This window comes from Syngnathoides biaculeatus, chromosome 16, assembly GCF_019802595.1.
Source record: "Syngnathoides biaculeatus isolate LvHL_M chromosome 16, ASM1980259v1, whole genome shotgun sequence".
Lineage (NCBI taxonomy): Eukaryota > Metazoa > Chordata > Actinopteri > Syngnathiformes > Syngnathidae > Syngnathoides > Syngnathoides biaculeatus.
The window spans coordinates 18092895-18114161 of record NC_084655.1 but is presented as its reverse complement, the minus strand read 5'-3'; the positions used below and the strand labels follow the sequence as shown (position 1 = coordinate 18114161).

General features: G+C 45.6%; 1 protein-coding gene across 2 annotated transcripts in view; it reads right to left on the bottom strand.

Annotated features, from left to right (window-relative positions):
* The window catches only part of mrc2 (mannose receptor, C type 2), a 34260-nt gene that overhangs the window by 11663 nt on the left and 1330 nt on the right, over positions 1-21267 (bottom strand). The window contains exons 2-18 of one of the 2 annotated variants that reach the window (XM_061847404.1): positions 19964-20029; positions 19813-19895; positions 19363-19512; positions 11377-11781; positions 9898-10071; positions 8545-8709; positions 6777-6890; positions 5522-5665; positions 5263-5454; positions 4544-4698; positions 4347-4451; positions 1508-1623; positions 1287-1435; positions 999-1222; positions 743-885; positions 581-677; positions 380-509 (exon numbers count right to left, since the gene is read on the bottom strand). In XM_061847404.1, coding sequence (XP_061703388.1) covers positions 380-509; positions 581-677; positions 743-885; positions 999-1222; positions 1287-1435; positions 1508-1623; positions 4347-4451; positions 4544-4698; positions 5263-5454; positions 5522-5665; positions 6777-6890; positions 8545-8709; positions 9898-10071; positions 11377-11781; positions 19363-19504 — 2455 coding nt within the window. In that variant the 5' untranslated portion in view covers positions 19505-19512; positions 19813-19895; positions 19964-20029. Of the gene's footprint in view, positions 1-379; positions 510-580; positions 678-742; positions 886-998; positions 1223-1286; positions 1436-1507; positions 1624-4346; positions 4452-4543; positions 4699-5262; positions 5455-5521; positions 5666-6776; positions 6891-8544; positions 8710-9897; positions 10072-11376; positions 11782-19362; positions 19528-19812; positions 19896-19963; positions 20030-21267 lie in introns of those variants that run through there. The other variant, XM_061847405.1, reaches the window with a different exon arrangement.

Sequence of the window (21267 nt, the reverse complement as noted above, 5' to 3'; positions counted from 1 at the left end):
GGAACAACTTGTAACTCACAGGTGTCAAACTCAAGGCCCGGGGGCCAGACCCGGCCCGCCACATGATTTTATGTGGCCCGCCGTGCCAAATCGAGAGTGTCAGTTTCCTTGATTCTTTTAAAAATCAGTACCAAGATTATTTCAAATTGTTATATATCACAGATGATACATTTGAGATATTACAGGCATTTTTGTTCCCGAGCATTATGAGTTAAAAAAAAAAAAAAAAATTACCCTTGATTTCTGAATCTAAAACTTGCTCAAAAAATTTATGATGAAATATTTAAATATTTTTATTGCTTCACAGTTATAACGGCCCCTTTGAGGGAAATCGGAACTTTAATCTGACCCGTGAGAAAAATGAGTTTTGACTTTGTACCTCGAGGGATCTTGCAGATCCAGTCCAGTTGAGAGTCACAGTGCATGGCCAGCCAGGTCATGGAACCCAGATCTGCCGCAGCGCACTGCCTGACGTTGTAGTAGTACCGGCCGAAGTTCTGGTACGTGACCTAGTAAAGCGGGTTCTAGGGTTTTAGCACTTTTTATGTTTTGATTTTAATTTCTAAGCGGCAACACTCACAGCCAATCCGTCACTCCACTTCCAGCTTCCATTATCCATCGGGTTCCTGCGGTTCAGACCGATCCAAAACCAGTGCTGCTCGTGGTCCTCAGACTCCCTGTGGGTCACATCATCACCACCGGCTTATCCTCATCATCATCATCGTCATCGTGGTTCACCCACCCAAAGGCCTCGTGCAGCACTTGGAGAACAAAGTGCTCCTCGTCGGAGCTGCCTATGCTCAGCAGGTCGGCGCCGTGTTTGCGGCAGAAGAAGTGAGCCTGCAGCCAGCTCAGCTTCTGGTCCAGTTGCGACCAGTGAAACACCTGCGCACACGACGGAGGTGGACGATGAAATCTTTGTTGGGGAGTTGGCCGTGTCGGCAGCGTTTGGCCGTACAAACGAAGCCCTTGGTTGAGTCATTTAAGGGGGTTGGTACCTTGTAACAGTAGCGTAGGTTGCTGTTGGTCTTCCAGCCGTTGGGGCAGGAACCGCTGAGGCTGGGCGTGGGCTGGGGTCCAAGGACGGGGGGCTCGGGGCTCGTCGCGGCCTCCCGGTTCTGGCGGCAGATGTATTTGGCCTTGGACGACGCGCAGTCCCTCACCTCCCACAGGCCGGTCGACGAGCCGGTCGCCATGGAGACGCAGCCCCCGCGGGCGCCGACTGGAAGAGCGGCGTCAGGTGAGAGTCGCGTCCGAGGCCCGGCCCCCGCCCGCGTGCGGCTCACCTAGCTGGTCTCGGTTCCAGTTGGTGTAGGAGACTCGTTCCCCGCTCTGCCAGTGGAACGAGCCGGGGGTGCCCTGGTTGTGAAGACCGATCCAGAAGGAATCGTCGGAACGACCGAACACCAAACTATTGGCGAAGGCCTGCTCGAACCTTGCGAGGGGAACGTAAAGTCACTTTAGTGGGGCCTGGGGGGGAGCAGAGGGGGGGGGTCAGGGCTGGTACCTGTTGGTTATGGTGAGGAGCGACGCCTTGTTTTCCTCGCACGACTTCCGGGCCTCGTTGAAGGTCAAGAGGTCCTCCGACACCCAGTAGCAAGATGGACTGTGCCACTTCCAGCCCTTCACGGGGGAGGACAGATACATTCTCAAAGCATCAGTCTGATATGATATACAGCACCGGCATCATTAGATGTAACAGATTGGGGGGGGGGGGCTTAGCACCCCAAGTGTGCCCCACCCCTAAAAGGGGGGGGAGTTGGCAATTTATAGAAAAAAAATTGAAATTTAAAATTAGTGGGCGGGGCTTAAGACTTATTTTAGTGGGGCTAAGTCACATATTTTGAAAAACACATTAAAAAAAAAAAAAACACACTAGGAACAACAGAGCGGGACTGAAAATTATTATTATTTTTTAACCACAACATTTATTTTGATGGAATTATTTTACCCTATGAGACAAAAAGGCCTTTTAATATTTATCTATAATAGCCAAAATTAAAAAAAGTGTAGCAATAATTGAAAAAAGACAACTGCGTATATAGTAATATAATGTCATGTAATTGTTTAATTGTCATTTCTTTTTCGTATATTTAAATATCTATGTATCTAAATAGGTTTGATATTTCCACTTAATTTAGTATGTATTAATTACAATGTTATGATCGTGTAGTACTCGGAAGTTTTAAATTTGTCTAAAATTGATGACTGTAGCACATGTTGAGTCACTCTCCTTTGATATATAAAGTAAAGCAAGAATTACCCCCCCCCCACAACACACACACACACACAAAGATGGACAAAAATTGCATATTTATGTCAACCGTCACAAGGTCATCGGGGGCAAGACAAGAAGATCCCGTGCACGCTAGCGCGCGAGAAGAAAAAAAAAGACAAAGAAAAGAAAAACCACCAGCGCCACTACGCCGTTTTAGCATCTGGACGCAAACCTCAAAGTCGCTCGCACTTTAGGCTGCGACGCTTTCGCCGAAATGTTACAACCTTCTTTCATCATCGGCTAAAAGGACGTCAGGACAATGCACGACTCATTTCCAACTTAAGTCAATTGAACATTGAAAAGAAATGAATGAGTCTGAAAGAAAAGAAACAAATTGTAATAATTATTTTCAAATCTTTGATAAGATGATTAGCAAAACTTTGACTTCCGTTCAATCCCATTCGACGCACCGATGCGTCTTATTTTCGTGTCGCGTCGCCACGGCAGGTTCACTGAACAGCAACAAACGCCAAAGACGGTTTTGTTAGCTTAGCCTTCACGTGGCGCTTTCACTTGTTGTTTCACGTGTCGAGCTCAGCTGGAGACGAGCTCGGCCTCGGGGGGGGGGGGGGGGGGGGGTGAACCCCTGTCAGATGACCACCCGCCCCGCCGCCGTCAAAACAACTGCTTTTCATCCTTTAACCAGTGGGTGGGGGGGGGGACAAGTGCCATATTTCAGTTTTAAAATGGATGGGGGGGGGCTTGTTTCAGTGGCGTTAACGGGAAAAGCAACTTCAAAGAAAAAAACCCTGACGCCGCTTCCACGCTAACACGTTTGTGAAAGTTGCGCCCGAGTTTGGGCCCGTCGAGCGTTATGTATGAGCCGCACATGTGGATATGATTAAGAAGACGCTAAATCAAAGAAGGATGTCTGTGAAGTCCCCCCCCCCCCCCTTTCCGGTCACGTGGGATTTAATTCACACACTGTATTCACGCTGTCCTCACTGACTGTGTGTAAAGGTCACTTTCGAACCGCCGCACGTAACAGCTACAAGCGGGCTGGTGGGTGGGCGGAGAAGGGGCCGTGCGGTGCGTTCGGGGGTCCGAGATGAATGAACGGCCGGATTGCGCGTCGAAAGAGTCGAGCTCCCAACGGGCCTGCGGACTCCCGGCAGCTGCAGACGCTAATAAAAGGCCCCATTTGGATTTCGCAGACGCGGACACAAGTCGGTTTCAAGATGAATTCGTTGGGGTGCTGATGTGCGTGTCATGGCCACCGGGGGCAGTGTTTATAAATACAGTCATGCAGACACAAATGGAGTTTCTCCAACACGGCAAATGACTCAGTAAACATTAGTCGTTACAAGACTATGTCTGTGAATATTGTTATCTTGTCGGTCTACATTTCTTGATGCACCATTTGTGTTCAAATGTCTGTTACTTAAAGGGTTGTATACATAAATCATTAGCGCGTCTTAATTTGTTAGCATTATGTTTCCTAAAGCAAAGGCATGTGGTTGTCTCATATTTAGTTTGACGGTAAACGTCAAGGCAGCAGCTGGAAAGCGTTGGCCTCACAGTTCTGAGGATCCGGGTTCAATGATGGCCCCCTCTGTGTGGAGTTTGCATGTTCTCCCCGTGCCTACGTGGGTTTTCTCCGGGCACTCTGGTTCCCTCCCACATCCCAAAAACATGCAACATGAATTTGACACTCTAAATTGCCCCTAGGTGTGATTGTGAGTGCGGCTGTTTGTCGCCATGTGTCCTGCGATTGGCTGGCAACCAGTTCAGGGTGCAGCACTCCTGCGGCCCTTATGAGGATAAGCGGCTAAGAAAATGGATGGATGGGTAAACGTCAACTAGGAATGTCACGAAAAAGCTTGAAGGCTATTTTTGAAAGAATTGTTCACAATCTCCTAAACTGCTGCTTGGTGGGCAGTGATTTGAGTTGAGTTTGATGCCACCACTGCTTGCGTCCCTCAACTTTGCTCGTATGTCAAAATCAAAATTAAAAGTCCTCACTAAGTTAATAACCGCTTTACGTCATATAATTTCTTGACATGCATCTGTACAACAAATACTTGTCCAGAAAAGGTTTCAAAAGAGGAAGTCGAGAAGAATATCGTACTTGTTTGCAGTCTTGATGCTGAGGTTTGCCTTCGTTCTTGGTGGCGGCCTTTTTGCAGATGGCGGGCAGGGTGAGGTTGCACGGGCTGTCGTCCCAGCGGCCATCCTAAGCGTGGAAGCGACACGCACACGTGCGCACATATAGCTGTTAAGCACGCGAGTTCGGTCCGGGTTACGCCGGCGCGAGGGACCGCTCACCGCTCCCCACATGGACACGCAGTCTTCCTGAGTGTTGCGGAAGTTGTTGGGCTCGAACGGGTGCCAGTAGGTGAAGATGACGGGCGTGCGGTCGCTCCAGTGGAAGTCCATCTGCATGGCCGTGTCGTGGAGGCCGAGCCACAGCTGCTCCGTGTCTGCGAGGGCGCAAATCGGTCGGGGGTGGAATGTTAATGAAACGCAGAAACTCTGGACGGGAACAGTCGTCTTGAGTTCAAAGAGGGAGCAAAAGGAAGACGATGGGGGGAAACGTGGGAGGTGCGGTCGCCGAGGCAACCGGCGAACGGAACGACCGACATTCCCGAGTGACAGTTCGACAACGACAATAAAGTCATGCTGAGAGGTGCCGCAAATACATCTGCCTGAAAAAAAAAAAAATTGATACGATAAATTCTAATAAATGAAATACAGGTGCAATAACTGCAGAAACATTAGCTGCATTTACACGTTTTTGTCATTTTATCTGAAGTTCTGCGGTCAACGTTTACTTGCGTAATCTGCTCCAATCTGGCGTTCACGCGCAAAACTGCATTCGTTTATCAGACAAGGGACTCGCCCGGATCTATTTGATATCTTTCCATCAAAATGGATTTCAAATGTTGCCTGAACAATTACAAATTGTTTAAGATATTGAATGAGAACAACTTCTACTGCGCATTGGAAGTCAACCGGAAAAAGGAGGACGATGGAGAGCAAATGACCTTTCTTGATGTTGCGCAGGATGAACTCCAGCTCGGGCAACGTGTGAATGCTGACCAGGTTGGCGTCCATCTTCTGGCAGGTCCTCAGCCCCGCGTCCCAGTCGCCTTTTTCGGCCACCAGCTTGTAGCAGCCCGCTTGGAACGCCTGCCACCCGACTTCGCACTCGTACTTCTCATCGTCCGCCCACGAGTCTGCCGGGACACCAGAGACGTGACGTCATTCGGGTTCCGGAGCTGGCGGATCTGCAGGCGGTCTGACCGGTGGTGAAAGGGTCCAGAGTTGCGTTGGGCCTCTTCTTGCACACGTAAGGGAGCGCGTCGGAACAGTCGCGGTTTTGCCAGCGGCCCGACGACTCCGTCCTGATCGCCACGCAGTTCTCCTCGTCTTCGTGGTTCGGTTGGTCTGCGGGAGGAGAGGACGTTGCTAACGCAGATTGGACTTTTGGGGATGGACACCGTCAGACGTAATTCCAGATGGGAATTGCGCCACTGGGAAACAAATCATTGTGAGTGATTGGAAATTTTTTTTTTGGCGTAAATAGCTTAAATGATTAATTTAGCCTTCTTCTCTGGACGGCCTATGACACATTTTTCCTGATAAGATCTGCTATGCCGCAAAGCCGTGTAGTTTTGTTTATGTCCGCAGCCATTTTGACTTTCTGCACACGCGAAAATGTGCAGTTGTGCAAGTAGCTAATGTAGTGATTACTTGGATCAAAGAGCCGTACACTCGCCCAAGACGATAACGTCCGCGGAACGAGGCGTCCGATGTCGGTGCATGAGGATCTGCACGGATGTTCATGGTAAACGGAGACCGGGCAAATTAATTGGATAAGGCTATGCAAGATTCTTTCAACATATCTTGCTAACTAGAAGCTGAGCTAGCTAACTGGTTGAGTTAATTAAGTCGGCAACGGGTGTTTACTTACGCAATTTACGGCACCAAGACCGGTGTGACGGTCTGAGCGCTCCCCCGTGCTGAAAAATCTCCTTGTGATTAATGCACATGCGTTACTAACAGGGGAACTCTGGGTACGTAGCTTGCGCTTACTGGGAAGTCTCCCGGTCTCATAGTTCCCCTTCTTCTACATAGAGGGCGCTAACATACGTTATATCCTAACCCTAACCTAACCTTAAAATAAAAGCATACACATATCTGTACGTTGGCTGTCTTCGTCTTTCTGAGACGAAAACAGCGAACATGAACACTCGGCGACAAGTTGTCGAATGGCCTATGTTGAAGCAGGGATGGGGATGTTTCAGACTGGCCGCAAGTTTACAAAATATACTGTACGTGTATGCGCATTAATCACAAGAAGACTTTTCAGCACCCAGACCGTCACACCGGCGCATAACAAACCACAGCAGCGATGCGGTGGGGGATCCAGGTTAAAGTAAGCCATTTTGAAATGCTCCCTATAGTTTACAGACAAGGTTAGGGTTCGGGTTTTTGGTTCTTTTCGTGCTCTATCGCATTCCTTTCATTTCTTTTCTCTTTAGGGGTCTTTTCTAACCTTGCTCCCAGTTGAGGTACTTGAGTGGCGACGAGTCAGCCCACTGCCAGCCGCCGTTGAAGTCCAGGTCGTTGAGGCCGATCCACAAGGCTGCGCTGTAGCCGGTCAACAGGCCTTTAAAAAAAAGACAACAGAATGGATTTAGAATGTCTTGAATTCAGAAGTCACCAACATGGCACCCACGTAGACGCCAAGGAACACAAAACTGGCTGTTGACCTGTGATCGGACATTGTGATTTCCTAGGAATGTTTGTGAAGTGATCAATTGAAAATGTAAAAATGTTATTGACATATTCTTGCATGTTGATATTTGTTCCCTGCCTTGTTGATTGTCAATAACTGCAGTGAGAAATGATGAACATGATCAGCATCTTCACATGGATGAAGTTCAATATTATTCATAATTGCATAACTAAAGGAAATGCTTGCAAATGTGAGCTTTCCAATCTACGTATCAAACTGATCGCCCTTTGATCTAATCAGTACCCCAGAATTTTCTTTATGTTTTCCAAAGGCTAGTGACCCCCTAACCCTGATTTAAATGAATACGGTACACAATATTTTGAAAGAGATGGAATAACAAAATGGATGCTGCAATCCATGGGACTTTATGGGGCATAATTGGGGGTTCCTTTTTTTTTTTTCTTTGTTCTGACCTGACAGACCCCCGGTTCCGAATCCTGCAAACTGGTACCACAACTACAGAATATTTCTGTGACTGAAATGTAATTTATGCCGCACACCCCATATTTATTTTTGATGGAATGACTTCTACTACAGTTAGAAACATCTCAAAATATTCACAATCCAAGCTGGACTAAACTAAAATTATTTTGTCTATAATATAAAATGATACTATTTTAGTTCTAATTTATAATTTATTTTTTCGCCATTTTCTCATTAGTTATAAATATCATTTACATATGAAAATGCTTTTTCCCACATCTTTAGTTTAAAACAGATCATTATTTCTCATACCTATAATTATGAATTAAATATTTAACAATATTTATGATTAATTTTAAAAAGTACATACATTTTATCATCACTTATTAGTTCTGGGAAAAAGTAATTTTTTTTCACCATATTTTGACTGAATTTGGTATTTCTGGGGGGATGATAGAATAATAAATATCGCAACTAAATTAAAATTGCTTTGTATATAAATTAAAGCTATACTATTTTAGTTATAATTTATAAGTTATTTTTTTGTCATTTTCTCATTAGTTATATTTTTAATCTACATATGTAAATACATTTTTCCCACATCTTGAGTTTAAAATAGATCATTATTTCTATTACTCATAATTATGAATTCAATATTTAACTATAAATTTATAAACATATGTATAGATTGGTATGATAAAACATACATTTTATTATCAGTTCTTGAATTTAAAAAGTATCGGGAAAAGTTAATTATTTTTACATCATATTTTCATTGAATTTGTTTTTTTGGGGGTGGGGGTGTTTGAATAATAAATATGGATTTTGAAACATTCTAAATTAGATATAATCGTGGTCTATTTAGAATAATAATTTTAACTCAGGAATACATTTCTCTTCAACTAAATCATCAACAACATTAATGCCTGCAGACTGCAGGTCGCTGGATTTCATAAATGGGTGTAGGTCTGGAGACTCTGAGTCATTTGAGTGACGGCGGGGGCGGGGGCGCCTTGAGTCCAAACAACGCCCCCCCCCCCCCCCCCCAGCACATTTCCTTCACCTCATTTGTGCGTGAAAGAGCGAGCGCATGCAAACAAACCGTTGATGTAGGTCTGCTCGTGCAGTTTGGTGACGCTGAGCAGGTCGGCGCCCTGCTGCTGGCAACTGATGCGCGCTTCGCTCCACGACAGCGAGCCGTGAAAGTTGAACTGGTAGCAGCTGTCCGTCAGCGGGTCCGTTTCCCAGAAGGTCTCGCAGCCGCCGCCTGGCCGGTCAAAACAAGGGGGAATTGAGTGCTCGGAGTGGAGGGAGGGGCTACCTTGGACAGATGGGTTCAAAGTTCAACACGGGGATGCAAAATGTTTGAAAGAATTTATCCCCACTTTAGCCACATCCCAGTTAGAAGAGGGTGTGCACACTTTTGCCATTATGTCCAAGTTATTTAATTTTACTTCCTCTCTTGCAAATATTTCATTTTTTAATTGGGGTGTACAAGTTATACTAGGGTGGCGCTGGTAAAGCGTCGGCCCAACTGTTCTGAGGACCCGGGTTCGATCCCAGCCCTCCCTGTGTGGAGTTTGCATGTTCTCCCCGTACCTGCGTGGGTTTTCTCCAGGCACTCCGGTTTCCTCCCACATCCCAAAAATATGCAATATTAATTGGTCACTCTAAATTGCCCCTAGGTGTGATTGTGAGTGCGACTCCATGTGCCCTGCGATTAGCTTAGGGTGCACCCTGCTTTCTGCTCGTTGACAGCTGGGATAGGCTCCAGCACTCCCGCGCCAACTTGTGAGGATAAGCGGCTAAGAAAATGGATGGATGGATGGATGGATGGAAGTTATACTAGTTATATTAATGGAGGAATTTAACAACAACAACAAAAGATTTCTCTTGGTCTTCTTTTTAAAAATCAATATAATTTGAGCAAGGGTGTGCAGACCTTTTATACCAGTGCAGATATTTTTCTTTTAATTTAAAAATATTTTTAAAATTCTATTATTTACATAAAACAAATTTCCCAATTATTTAATGATAAATACCTAAAATGAAAAAAATACAATATTTACAGTTCAACATGAAATAGTAAAGTTGTTTATTTGAATGATGAAATTATAACTCTCAGTTTGAGATTTTAAAATGTTTAATTGATTTCATTATAATCCATATATATTTTCGCCTGTTTTACTGCCACTTTCCTTCCCCCACTCAAAGAAAAAAGCAGCTTGTCATGATCCCAGCGAGCCTGTTGCTGCATCGATCGACTGACCGAGACCACTTGCAAAAGAAGAAGAAGAATCTACCTGCGTCAATCAGTTTCATTCAACGGCCTCCATGATGTCGAGACTAATATTAAAATCATCTGTAATAAATGTAGCCTGCTTGAAGGACAATCCCTCAAGAAGAAAGTGAGCCACTCTTTGCGCACCCCAGAGATAAAAGACGAAGCACTCACTGTTGACGGGGCAGAAGCCCCAGCGCTCGTCTTGGGCGTAGTCGTAGGTGGTGGCGCACCACAGGTGGCCGTCCTCGCGTCCGATGCCGGTGCAGTTGTGAAACCACTGGCCGTCGTACAGGAAGGGGAAGTAGCACGGCTGCCCGTTGGAGTTGCCCTGGATGGTGTAGATTTCTGAGGACAGGGAGGAAGCGGATCAGGAGAGGCCGCCGTTCGGCGGGAAACAAGCACATCAGCAGGAAGTGACGCGTGTGGGTGTGGTACACCCTGAACTGGTCGCCAGCCAATCGCAGGGCACATAGAGACAAACAGTCGCACTCACAAACACACCTTGGGGCAATTTAGAGTGTCCAATTAATGTAGAAACAGTATAATTTAATTTAATGTTAATTTTAAATGTTATTTCAATCACAAACATAATGGATGGGATATTATATAGATAATGATCTAAAAAAAATCCAGTTAAAATTAACATGAAAATGACTGAACTACAATTAGCAGTCCGTCAGAAAAAATGATCACGAAAACCATGGGCCCGCGTGACGGTTATGAAATTCCAGCATCATTTCTCCAGACTTTTGCATTTTTGAACGCAGTGTGAGGAAAAGGACACGAGAGGGGAGAACGCACATGAAAGCCAGAAAAGTAGGGCAGACGCATTTAGCAAGGGGGAGCCAAGATTTCCGCCGGCCCGCGGCGCTGACCTTCCTCGTCTTCCCCGTCTGGCGGACATCCCGCGTGATCCCCGCTCGAGTCGGACGCGTCGTCTCGGCGAACGCCGGGGAATGACCACGCGGGTTTGAAATAAAAAGAGCAACTGCATGTTTTGTGCCGTTGTAACCTTAGCCTTCTCACTTAGCCCACAAGAGTCTATTTTGGATCGGGATTTTTTAAAATATTAATTTATTTCATCATTTAATTAATATTGTTGTCATTCCCTAGTGGGAAAAATAGTTTTGGAAATAACAAAAAATCAAAGGCAATCAACCACATTGGCGGTTGGCTAACTAGCTTAATGGTGCATTCGCGCCGCTAACTGAGGAAACCAAAGCGTATTGACGACTGCCGGATGTTGTGAAGTTCGCTAATCGCATCACCGGGCGCACTCGAATTGGAAATTTGGGGTTTATCCCAAGACAGAAAATGGGCTTGTATCTCAAAACACTTGTAACTCAAGGCAGTCGTAACTCAAGGCACACCTGTATTGGGAAATTTAGCCCATGAGGAAAAATCTCTACCTGGTCGACTAAAAGAGCGCCGATATCCTGGCAGAAATGACGAAAGCTCGATAAGCGGTAGCGGTAACAGAATCGGACTAGCTAAATTCTTGTCGATTCCCACCTTGAACAGTGTTAAGACTTCATACAAACGCCCTACAGTCAAAGACTTAAATCCTGGAACAGATCATTCCCTATACAGTTTTTTTTCATGAAAAGAAAGCAGTTTTGTGATGCACTTTGGCGCTTGTAGCACACTGACCTCGATATGTTTTGGCGCACAGGTCCTGCTCGCCGCCATGCACGCTCCATTTGGAGCTGGACGTGACGGGTGTGGACGCGTTGGAAAAGGAAGGCCAGGGCAAGTATTTACTGAGGTCCTCCAGCACCTGACCGCAGGTCCACGTCCAGCTCACCTCGGGGGGCTGGCGGTCGCACGTGTACACGCTCAGAGGGGTGCGGCCGGGCCCCGAGGCCGTGTCGTTGCTGCTGGTCACGCCGAGGCACAGCGAGGAGGCCAGGTTCAAGAGGCGGCCGCGGGTCACCCACTTCCAGCGCTGGCCGGCCTCTCGGCAGGAGGTGGACAGGACCAGGGAGCGCGCGTGCACCCCCAGGCACCCTCGCGTGCCCTCGTGGAAGAAGGCAAAGTCATCGGAGGCCAGCGGCTCTGCGGAGGGAAGCGACAAGTCGATGCGGTGGATGAGAACTTTCCAAGTCGGCCGCCGGAAGGATCAATATTGGACACGGGACAGTCGTGCGCAATCTAGGCCCCGCTAAAGCTAGCAAACCACAAACAGCCTGGGTAGGTCATACTAGAGTAGGTTTAATGTGGGCACTGGGCTCATCCACTATATCACACCATCGAGCTGTTCTGTACATTGTAGCATCGTTTTCGGAGCGTATGCGTGGCTAGCTAGCTAGCTAGCAAACCACGCGATGTAGTGGTTGAAATGGGTGAAGGTGCTGAAGTATGCGTGGCTAGCTAGCTAATCAAGCATTTGGGACTGGCGATAGTCCCCCCTTCCCCAATATAATAGAAAACCTTCAGCACCTTCAACCATTTCAACCACTACACCGCATGGTTTGCTAGCTAGCTAGCTAGCTAGCTGAAGTATGTGTGGCTAGCAAACCCAGCGGTGTAGTGGTTGAAATGGGTGAAGGTGCTGAAGTATGTGTGGCTAGCTAGCTCACCAACAAACCACGCGGTGTAGTGGTTGAAATGGGTGAAGGTGCTGAAGTATCTCTGGCTAGCTAGCTAGTCATGCATTTGGGACTGGCGATAGTCCCCGCTTCCCCAATATAAAAGAAAACCTTCACCACCTTCAGCCATTTCAACCACTACACCATGTGGTTTGCTAGCTAGCTAGCTAGCTGAAGTATGTGTGGCTAGCTAGGTAGTCATGCATTTGGGACTACCGACAGTCCCCCCTTCCTCAATATAATAGAAAACGTTCACCACCTTCACCCATTTCAACCACTACACCGCATGGTTTGCTAGCTAGCTAGCATGCGTAATTCTGTCTTTGAATGCGATTTTTCCAATTTTCGTCAAACATGTCTAATGTATTTAAAAATCAAACCTCTGAATTGACTTTACCTTAATTGACAGCGTTAGCCGAGCTGTGGGTTCACGTTTTCAGAGCACCAAGCGACGCAAGCTAGCTCTTAAACAACAACACGGAACGCCACATCTTTTTCCTTCCTCATCCGAGTACTTGCACTCTTTCAGTTCATGAAAAAAAAAATTTGATGCACTTTTTTGTACGTGACTAATAGAAATTAATTCTTGTACTTGATTCTGTAAATTTTTGTATTTTTTTCTACTTTTGCTTAGGTACAGAGCGCGGGTACCTTTGCCACTTCCGCTGCCGTGTGAAACAATGATAAAATCTCAATTGGACGCACAAGTTGATTTATTTCACTTTAGCTTGGCCTGGAATTTCACTTTGTTTATCTAGGTCAGCGTCAAAATGTTTGTATTTTATGCACGGACACGTCACGAAATCCAAATGAGTTCATTTGAATTGTTTAAAGAGGACACGCCGAGCAGGAAGTGCAAATCGTGCGGTAACTTGAGCAACAACAGATGTCGTTATTCCGGCTACTGGATCTGGAAAAAGAGAAGTACTAGCTTCCGATGGCTCACTGTTCATACAGCGCCGCTTTTGTGATATCAGCCATGAAAATGAACAAGAAGTTGAAGAAACGAGCATTGTGTAATAAATAAATAAAACATTTTTTTTAAATAATCTGTGCGCAAAATATTCATTTTTAAATTAACCAGCTGTCCAGTGAGACGCTACTAAATTGTATTGTATGACCACAAATGAGCATTTTGTGCCCAAGCTATACTTATATACTTTTTACTATTCCCCCCCAAAAAAATTAATCTTCCATGTGTCCCTTTTTTTACTTTTGACCGCCTGCCCCTCCAAAATTCTCTGCGTGCCGCTGCATCTAAACATATATTTTAAAATATAGATTTTTGTACTTGTTAAGGCATACGTCAAGACAAAACCTAATATTTTATTTTAGATTTGTAGTTGGAATAAATGTATAAAAAAATTATAGTTATTTAGATTTTTTTGACAATTTTACAAAAAAACTGAAGTAAATAAACATGCTTATATAGTAAAACTAAATACTGAAAAATATACATTATATTTATTTATCTTTTTTACATATTAAAAATGTTCAAAACAATGATTATTCTGCCCTAATATGTTGAGGGAGACCTGATTTAAAAATGTATCATTTTTAGCGCAGATCCCCGCTCCCGTCATGCCTCCTCCTACAGGCCATTGGGCAGAATGCACCAGTTGAACTGAATGCCCTTTGTTGTATGCTGGCTCAAAACAAATCTTATGTACACCCCCCCATATTTTTTTCAGTTCCAATTTTGGTTTTGGCAGAGTCACGGTGCCCTCAACTCCGCGGCTGTATGTTTGTGTGGGCAGCATAGACAAGACAAAAAAAGTGGTGGGGATGGGGGAGATTCAAATGCTAAAATATCACCCACATATCCCAAAATAGGGAAAATGCAAAGTGCGAGAAGCGACGCGCAAAAGGAGGCAAAGTGTGACCCTCGGCATTCCGACCCGGCAGGCTCCCGCAGGAGGCCAGGAAGTGGGGAGGCATGGGAACCATCACCGCTTCGCCCGGTGACTTGTTTGCAACGCGTACCCCTCTGAAGCCCCTCTCAAGCCCCCCCCCCAACCCCCCAATTAGCCTCCTCTTGAGACAATAAAGGCGCAGCGTAAAGGCAGCCTGCAACCTCTGCGGGAAACGAGCGACACTCAAGCTCTGCTAGTCCCACTCTTTTGTAGTTTATTCAAATTTGGTTATGCTATGGCAAATCATTTTAGGGTGTGGCCTAAGTGAGATGCCCCCCCACCCCCAACGTACCCCCACCAGTGGGTTCAGGCCCGCATTTTACCTTGCTAAACCGAGCCCAATCTTCAATCTTAAAGAACTGCTGTAGGCCACGCCTCGCACACAGACTGACCAATCAAACTCCAGCTGCTGATGCATTTAAATAGGCCACGCCCCTTAAAGCCACCCATCCAAGACACCAATACTGCAATACATGCAGTAATCAGACTTTTAAAAAAATACATTTGAAAAATTGTGAAGTTTTCGTGGGTCTGGGTCAACTTAACGGCATTTTCATGCATCACAATTTGTGTTGGGGGCAGGTGCTCATGTTTTCCAAGCGACCGCCGCGAGCGTACCTGCGTCGCGTTCAAGGGAGTGGACGCAACTGGGACGGGCGAACGCGCGCGTCAAAAGAAGCTGACAAAAGCAATTCGGAGCAAAAAAAAAAAAAAAAACCTCAAGAGACCGCAATGTGGAAAGGTTACAAGAAAGAAAATAATATATAATTGCAAAGGGCTCCTCGGAGCCCAGTAAGCTTTTGAAATTCTTCAATGGCAGAAGTTTGGGTCGGCTGCTCCGAGCGTTGGCCGACGAGCTGGGGGAATTTGTGGGGGGTGACGGCAGGAAAGCAATAAAAAACTCAAACGGATGATGAAATACAGAGAAACCTAATCAGAACCAACCAAAGCCTCGCTGAAAAACTTCTTTCAAAATGTCACACGACTGCTAATGACGCGTACATATTTTCTCACATACAAATACACGACTATTTTTTTTCAAAGAAAAAACATTTTCTCTCGCCCCCGAATGAAAATGGAACGTTAAATTTTTTTCTCTAAACAATGCAACTTGATATGCCTACTCACTAATCTTGCCAATGTGTGATTTTTTAAAAAATATATATTAATTATTATTATTATCGGAACTTAAATCAAACTACAATTTTCTTTACGTCACTTACAATCATTTTTTTTTTATTTTTGCTAAATGCCAGAATAGTGCGAGAATAATTTATTTTTTGGACAAAGACATAAATAATAGATGTTACAGTCTTAAGGACTTAATTTGATTTGATTCGATTCTTTAGGTTGTGATTCTATTTAGATTCACTTCTCTGGGTTGTGATTCACATCGATTAGCTATTGATCGAAGCATTTTGATGTACCAATTGTAGTATATGTATATATATATATATATATATATATATATATATTTTTTTTTTTTTTTTTTTTTCAGAGAAGCTCTCATATTTTTGAGTAAAATCTTCCCATGTCCTGTCATCTATATTTTTAGCTCTTTGTTGTAAGTGATGAACAAACCCAAGTTGCCATCTTTTGGAATGAGAGTGCAGATGGAAAAAAGTAATTGTAAACTTTTTGCTAAATGCCAGAATAGTGAGGAAATAATTTATTTTTGGACAAAGGCATATATAATAGATGTTACAGTCTTAAGAAGTTAATTCAATTCGATTCTTTAGATTGTGATTCTATTTGGATTCACTTCTCGAGGTTGTGATTCAAATCGATTAGCGATTGATCGAAGCGTTTTAATGTGCTAATTGTAGTATAAACTCCAAATTATATATTTTCAGAGCAGCTCTCGTATGTTTCAGTAAGACCTTCCCATGTACTGTAAGTATTCCTGTCATCTTTAATTTTAGCTCTTTGTTGTGAGTGAAGAACAAAGCCGAGTTGCCATTTTTTGGAACGGGAGTGCAGATGGAAAAAACAAAAAACAAACAACAAACTAATAACAATAAAGTCTTGTTAGTTGTTGGAGAATTGGAAAAAAGCAGCTGCACTGAGTCAGGCCACGCGGCGCCACAAAAGCAAAGCGAGTCCCATTTGTCGCACGACATCTGAAATGGTGTCACCGGAACATTCAAGAAATGGCCACTTGGCCTAAAGATCATCTGGACTTGAACCCACAACCCCCCTGGACACCTCCGAGGTCAGCCCCGCACCACGGCGTGCGACATGTACTCCCGACGCAGATGTAGCGACGTGACTTGTCCGACGAACGCGGTCCCGCAGGCACCGGCGGAGTCCGAAAAGGCCCCGAAGGCCTATTGTGGGGAGGGCCCGCGATTTAGCGCAGCGCCTGCGGTTTTAGCTCCCAGTGACAATTAGCATTCTGAGCTGAAGCCACAAGAACACGTCGCTTCACTTTACGACGCCAGGCAGGTTTTTTTGTTCTTGTTGTTTTCGCTCCATTGTCACAATCTACGAAAAAAAAAGAGTTCGACTTCACCTTGTCGCTTTTTGGCAACCTGACGTTCGGATACCCACCGCAGCGGACCTGAGAGAACGTTTTGTCGCGCGTACGACGGCGTGACCGACGACAAACAGACAGGAAATTCCAGCCCGCCGCGTCTGTGTCGTCGTGTGTTTTACGGGGGGTGTTTGGGGAGGCCATCCAGAGAGCGCTGAGCTTTTTGACCTCATCTTGGCAGCCCCAGAGGAGAGAATAGAGGTTGGAGAGGTGGGGGCTGATTTGCATTTTGCACCCACACTGATGATCAGAACAATCCCAATGGCACATCGAGAAGTAACCCAAAATTTCTACAACTTTTCACAATAAAGTTCACACCTAGGGACAATTTGGGGTCTTCAATTGATCCAATCAATTCTACAGAGGGGCGGAGACACGGTGGATCAGATGGTAAAGCCTTGGCGTCACAGTTCTGAGGTCCCGGGTTCGATCCCGGACCCGCCTGTGTGGAGTTTGCGTGTTCTCCCCCCGGTGGGCACTCCGGTTTCCTCCCACATCCCCAAAAACATGCAACATTAATTGGAAAGTCCAAATTGCCCCTAGGCGTGATAGCGAGTGCGATTGCCTGGCGACCAGTTCAGGGTGTACGCCGCCTCCTGCCCGGTGACAGCTGGGATAGGCTCCGGCACTCCCCGCGAATATCGTGAGGATAAGCCGCAAAGAAAATGGATGGATGGATGAATTCTACAGAGGCCGGCCGGAGCCCGGATTCGAACCCGTTCACCCCTCGACTGTAAGGCTGATGTGCTAACCACTCCGCACTACGCCGCTTATTAAAATACTTTTCGAGTCAAGTGTTATTGAAATGGTTGATTTCGTGCCCCAATAAAGCCGCCGATCTCACACGAGCGAGCCGTTAATGTAAGCGGAAGGTCACATCTGGCCGCGGGGGGGGGGGGGGTGGCGGGGGGGGGGGGGCTGAACTGGAAATGACGAGTCACTCCACCACGTCACTCTCAAATCCCCCCCCCCCTAAAATAATAATAAAAGCAGTCCATCCAGATTTTTTTCATCATACTTATCGTGCGGATTATTCGCCGTAACACGGGATTTTGCCGTGATTATTTATCCACATGGACGATGACTGCAGACACACGAACCGGGAGCAACGAGTGTAAATATACAGAATGTCCAAAGTTTGGGTAAACATCCTTAGCTAATTGAATATAGCCTAGCGCTGACAGTTTAGAACCTACGTTGATCTGTGACAGGTGGTTAGGATAGAGGGAGAACAGAAACATGGCGGGTGCAATTTCAATTGCTTTATTGACCAAACGGTCACAAAATGCCATCAAATTCTCTCACGGACTGCCGATGGCCTCGACTGACGCCGTCGCTCAACGCGCGGAGTGCTTAGCGCTTCCGCTAATGAACGGCTAGCCAGCTGTTTGTCCCCGTTTACGCCCTTCCATGTCACTCAACAGGGCAGGGCTGCCTTTGAAAGGCAGGAACACAATCATTGTCACAGATACTACAGTAGGGAATGTGCGGATGGTGACCCTATTGGACAAAAATAATGCTCGCATCTCACATGGTTTTACTGTAAATGCATGGAAGTTGAAAATATACAGTATATAAATCGTAAAATAAATACTTTTTGGATTTTGGGTATAAGGAGATGCTGCGGAACATAACCTCCACAATAAATGAGGTATGTTTTTTTTTATACAGTAGCATTTTATTTGATTATTATGATCAGATGTTAGCTTGAAAAAAAATAAAAACATACAATTCTAATGCAGTGGTAGCTCGGTTTTCGAACGAAAATTCCAAGATTTTTTTTTGCTTCGGTTTTCGAACGAAAATCAGTCCTGGAACAGACCAGTTGACCCACCCACGCCGCGCTTTGTTGTTGTCAATTCAAACGACCCCCCCGGGAAAAAAAAACTGAAAAAACATAACTTGCGCAGCGGTTTATTCGGTTTTCGAACAATCCGGTTCTCGAACCGCCTTCTGGAACGAATTGTGGTCGAGAACCAAGTCATCACTGTATTCATATATGCATTTTAAATAACCAATTATTTTTTGGAGGGGAGGGGTGCTACGTTACTAAACAAATATTACAGCACCTTTGAAAATGTACTACCGTGCTCACAAGTTAACGCACCGTGGCAAAACAATAAAGCATTTCCTCCCCAAAAGTGCCCATAATTCATAAATTCTTTTATACGCGCTGTAAACGGTCGGAGGATCCAAGATCAGTGCGAGCCGTACGTGGCCCACATACCCTATTTTGCCCACCAACCAGATAAACACGCCAACTAAAATCACGCACACACGAGCGGGCACGCGCGCCGCACACACATTTCTTTTCTCTTTTCTCTCTCTCTCTCTCGCTTCCCTTTCTTTCTTTCTTGCACATCTGGTTCCACTCACTCTCGGAACTTTTTGGTTCGTGGCAAAGCAAAAAAAAAAAAAAAAAAAAAAGAAGAAGAAAAAAAAAAGAAAAGAGCAGCTAATCCACAATAAAATACTAAAGAAACAAACCAAGCAACAGACACATTCCTGCGCATTTTCACACAATGCGACCCCCCCCCCTTCAAAAGTGCACGTATTGAAATTGAAATGACACGTAGCGCAAATAAAGAAGTGAGAGGCTCACCCGCGGCGCTCCACGTCACGTCCACGCCGAGCAGCAGCAGCAGCAGCAGCGAATACAAAGTGCATCGCCGGAGTAAATGGTGCCGAGCGGTCCATTTTAGTCCCGTCGTGCTTGAGTCTCGGTGCCGCTCGCCGTCGTGCATGCTCTCAGCTGCAGCCCACACGCACACGCACGCGCACCAAAAGAAATAGTAGGAGAGGGGGGGGGCGGGGGAAGGCGGCAGGACACGCGCGTGCAAACACACAACAGAGTGGTGGGGGGATAAAAAGTCACGCAAACGTTCCGCTCAGAGTTTGGGCCGTCTGCTTCTGTTACGAGAGCAAATCAATGGAGTTGCGTCAATCGTGCGTGTGCGTGCGTGCGTGCGTGTGTGCGCCGTTCCCAAAATAAGGCCTGCGGACCCCCAGCGGCCGAGCTGAGAAGCCGCGACTCGCCGGGCGGACCACTTACCGGCGCTTCCTCGCTCGGAACTTGCACAGGTTTGTCATGACAGCCGATCTTGCAACTCCTCTGCCTTCATATTCCTATCAATGCTAATATTTGTACGATTATTGTACAGCATCGTCGTTGTATTTTGCAGTTGGGATGCATTGTACCTCACCATGAGAGACGTTTCTAACTATTCTTGGAAGTAGACTGGTCCCATCAATGTTGTTAACAATGTTGCCTGTAGACAGATGGATAATAATTCTGAACAATTTTTCTCAAGTATTTTTTTCAGAAAAAAAAATACAAACAAAAAACGTTATGGTCCTAGAACATCATTGCTGTATTTTTGCAGTATTGTCCTGCCCCACATGCTTACAACTTTTTGGGAGTGAAGAGCAAGCCCCATAAATACTCATACATACATCAATACTTTTTTTCCTGCTTATTTGATCAATTTTGGGGTTAAAAAAATAACTCAATGCAATTATAATGGGTGTCGATCATATCCAGACTTCCACTATTTGCAGTCCAGCTTGGTTCCTCATCTCGTGCGAATACGGATCACGTAGAGTTGGTCCACGGTAATTATTTTTCACAGAGGATCAAGAACACATGTTCGATATATTTTCTGTTTACATGTGCTACTGCGCCGTGTGTGTTCAGATATGGATTTTCCCCATGTATAATACTGGATAGTGACTTTTTTTTTTTCCTTTACTAAAAATGTTTAATTCAGGGTGGCACAGTGGATCAGGTTGTAAAGCGTTGGCCTCACAGTTCTGAGGTTCCGGGTCCAATCCCGGACCCGCCTGTGTGGAGTTTGCATGTTCTCCCCGTACCTGCGTGGGTTTCCTCCCACATTCCAAAAACTTGCAACATTAATTGGACACTCTAAATTGCCCCGAGGTGTGATTGTGAGTTTGGCTGTTTTGTCTCGATGTGCCCTGCGATTGGCTGGCGACCAGTTCAGGGAGTAGTCTGTGCTTTACCCAAAGTCAGCCGGGATAGGCTGCAGGTGCCCCACAGCTCTGAACAAGAAAGGAGGTGTTGAGAACGGAATGGACCATTTAATTCTTGTGCTATGACTTTATTCTTGTAACACTTCCGACAAGATAATAAAAAAAATAAATGATGATGATGAAGGTATTGAATATAAGCAGCAGAAATGTGTTTTCTCTGCAGTGTCCGGGTTCTCCCTTGGAGATCGGGGTGAGATCGATCATCCTGGACGGGCTCGGAGTTGAACTTCTGCAAAATGAGGTGGCTTAAGTATTCGATTAGAGTGGCCCTTTAATGCCTTGCCAGTGAGGTGTTCCAGGGATGTCCCACACTGGAGGGACAACGTCTCCCGGTTAGCCTGGGATCACTTTGGGATCTCTCCGGAAGCCCTGGACCAAGTACCGGCTTCCCTGCTTTAATGTACTCGCCCCACAAAATAAGGAAAAAAAAGAAAAATCCCCCCCCCCCCCCCAAAAA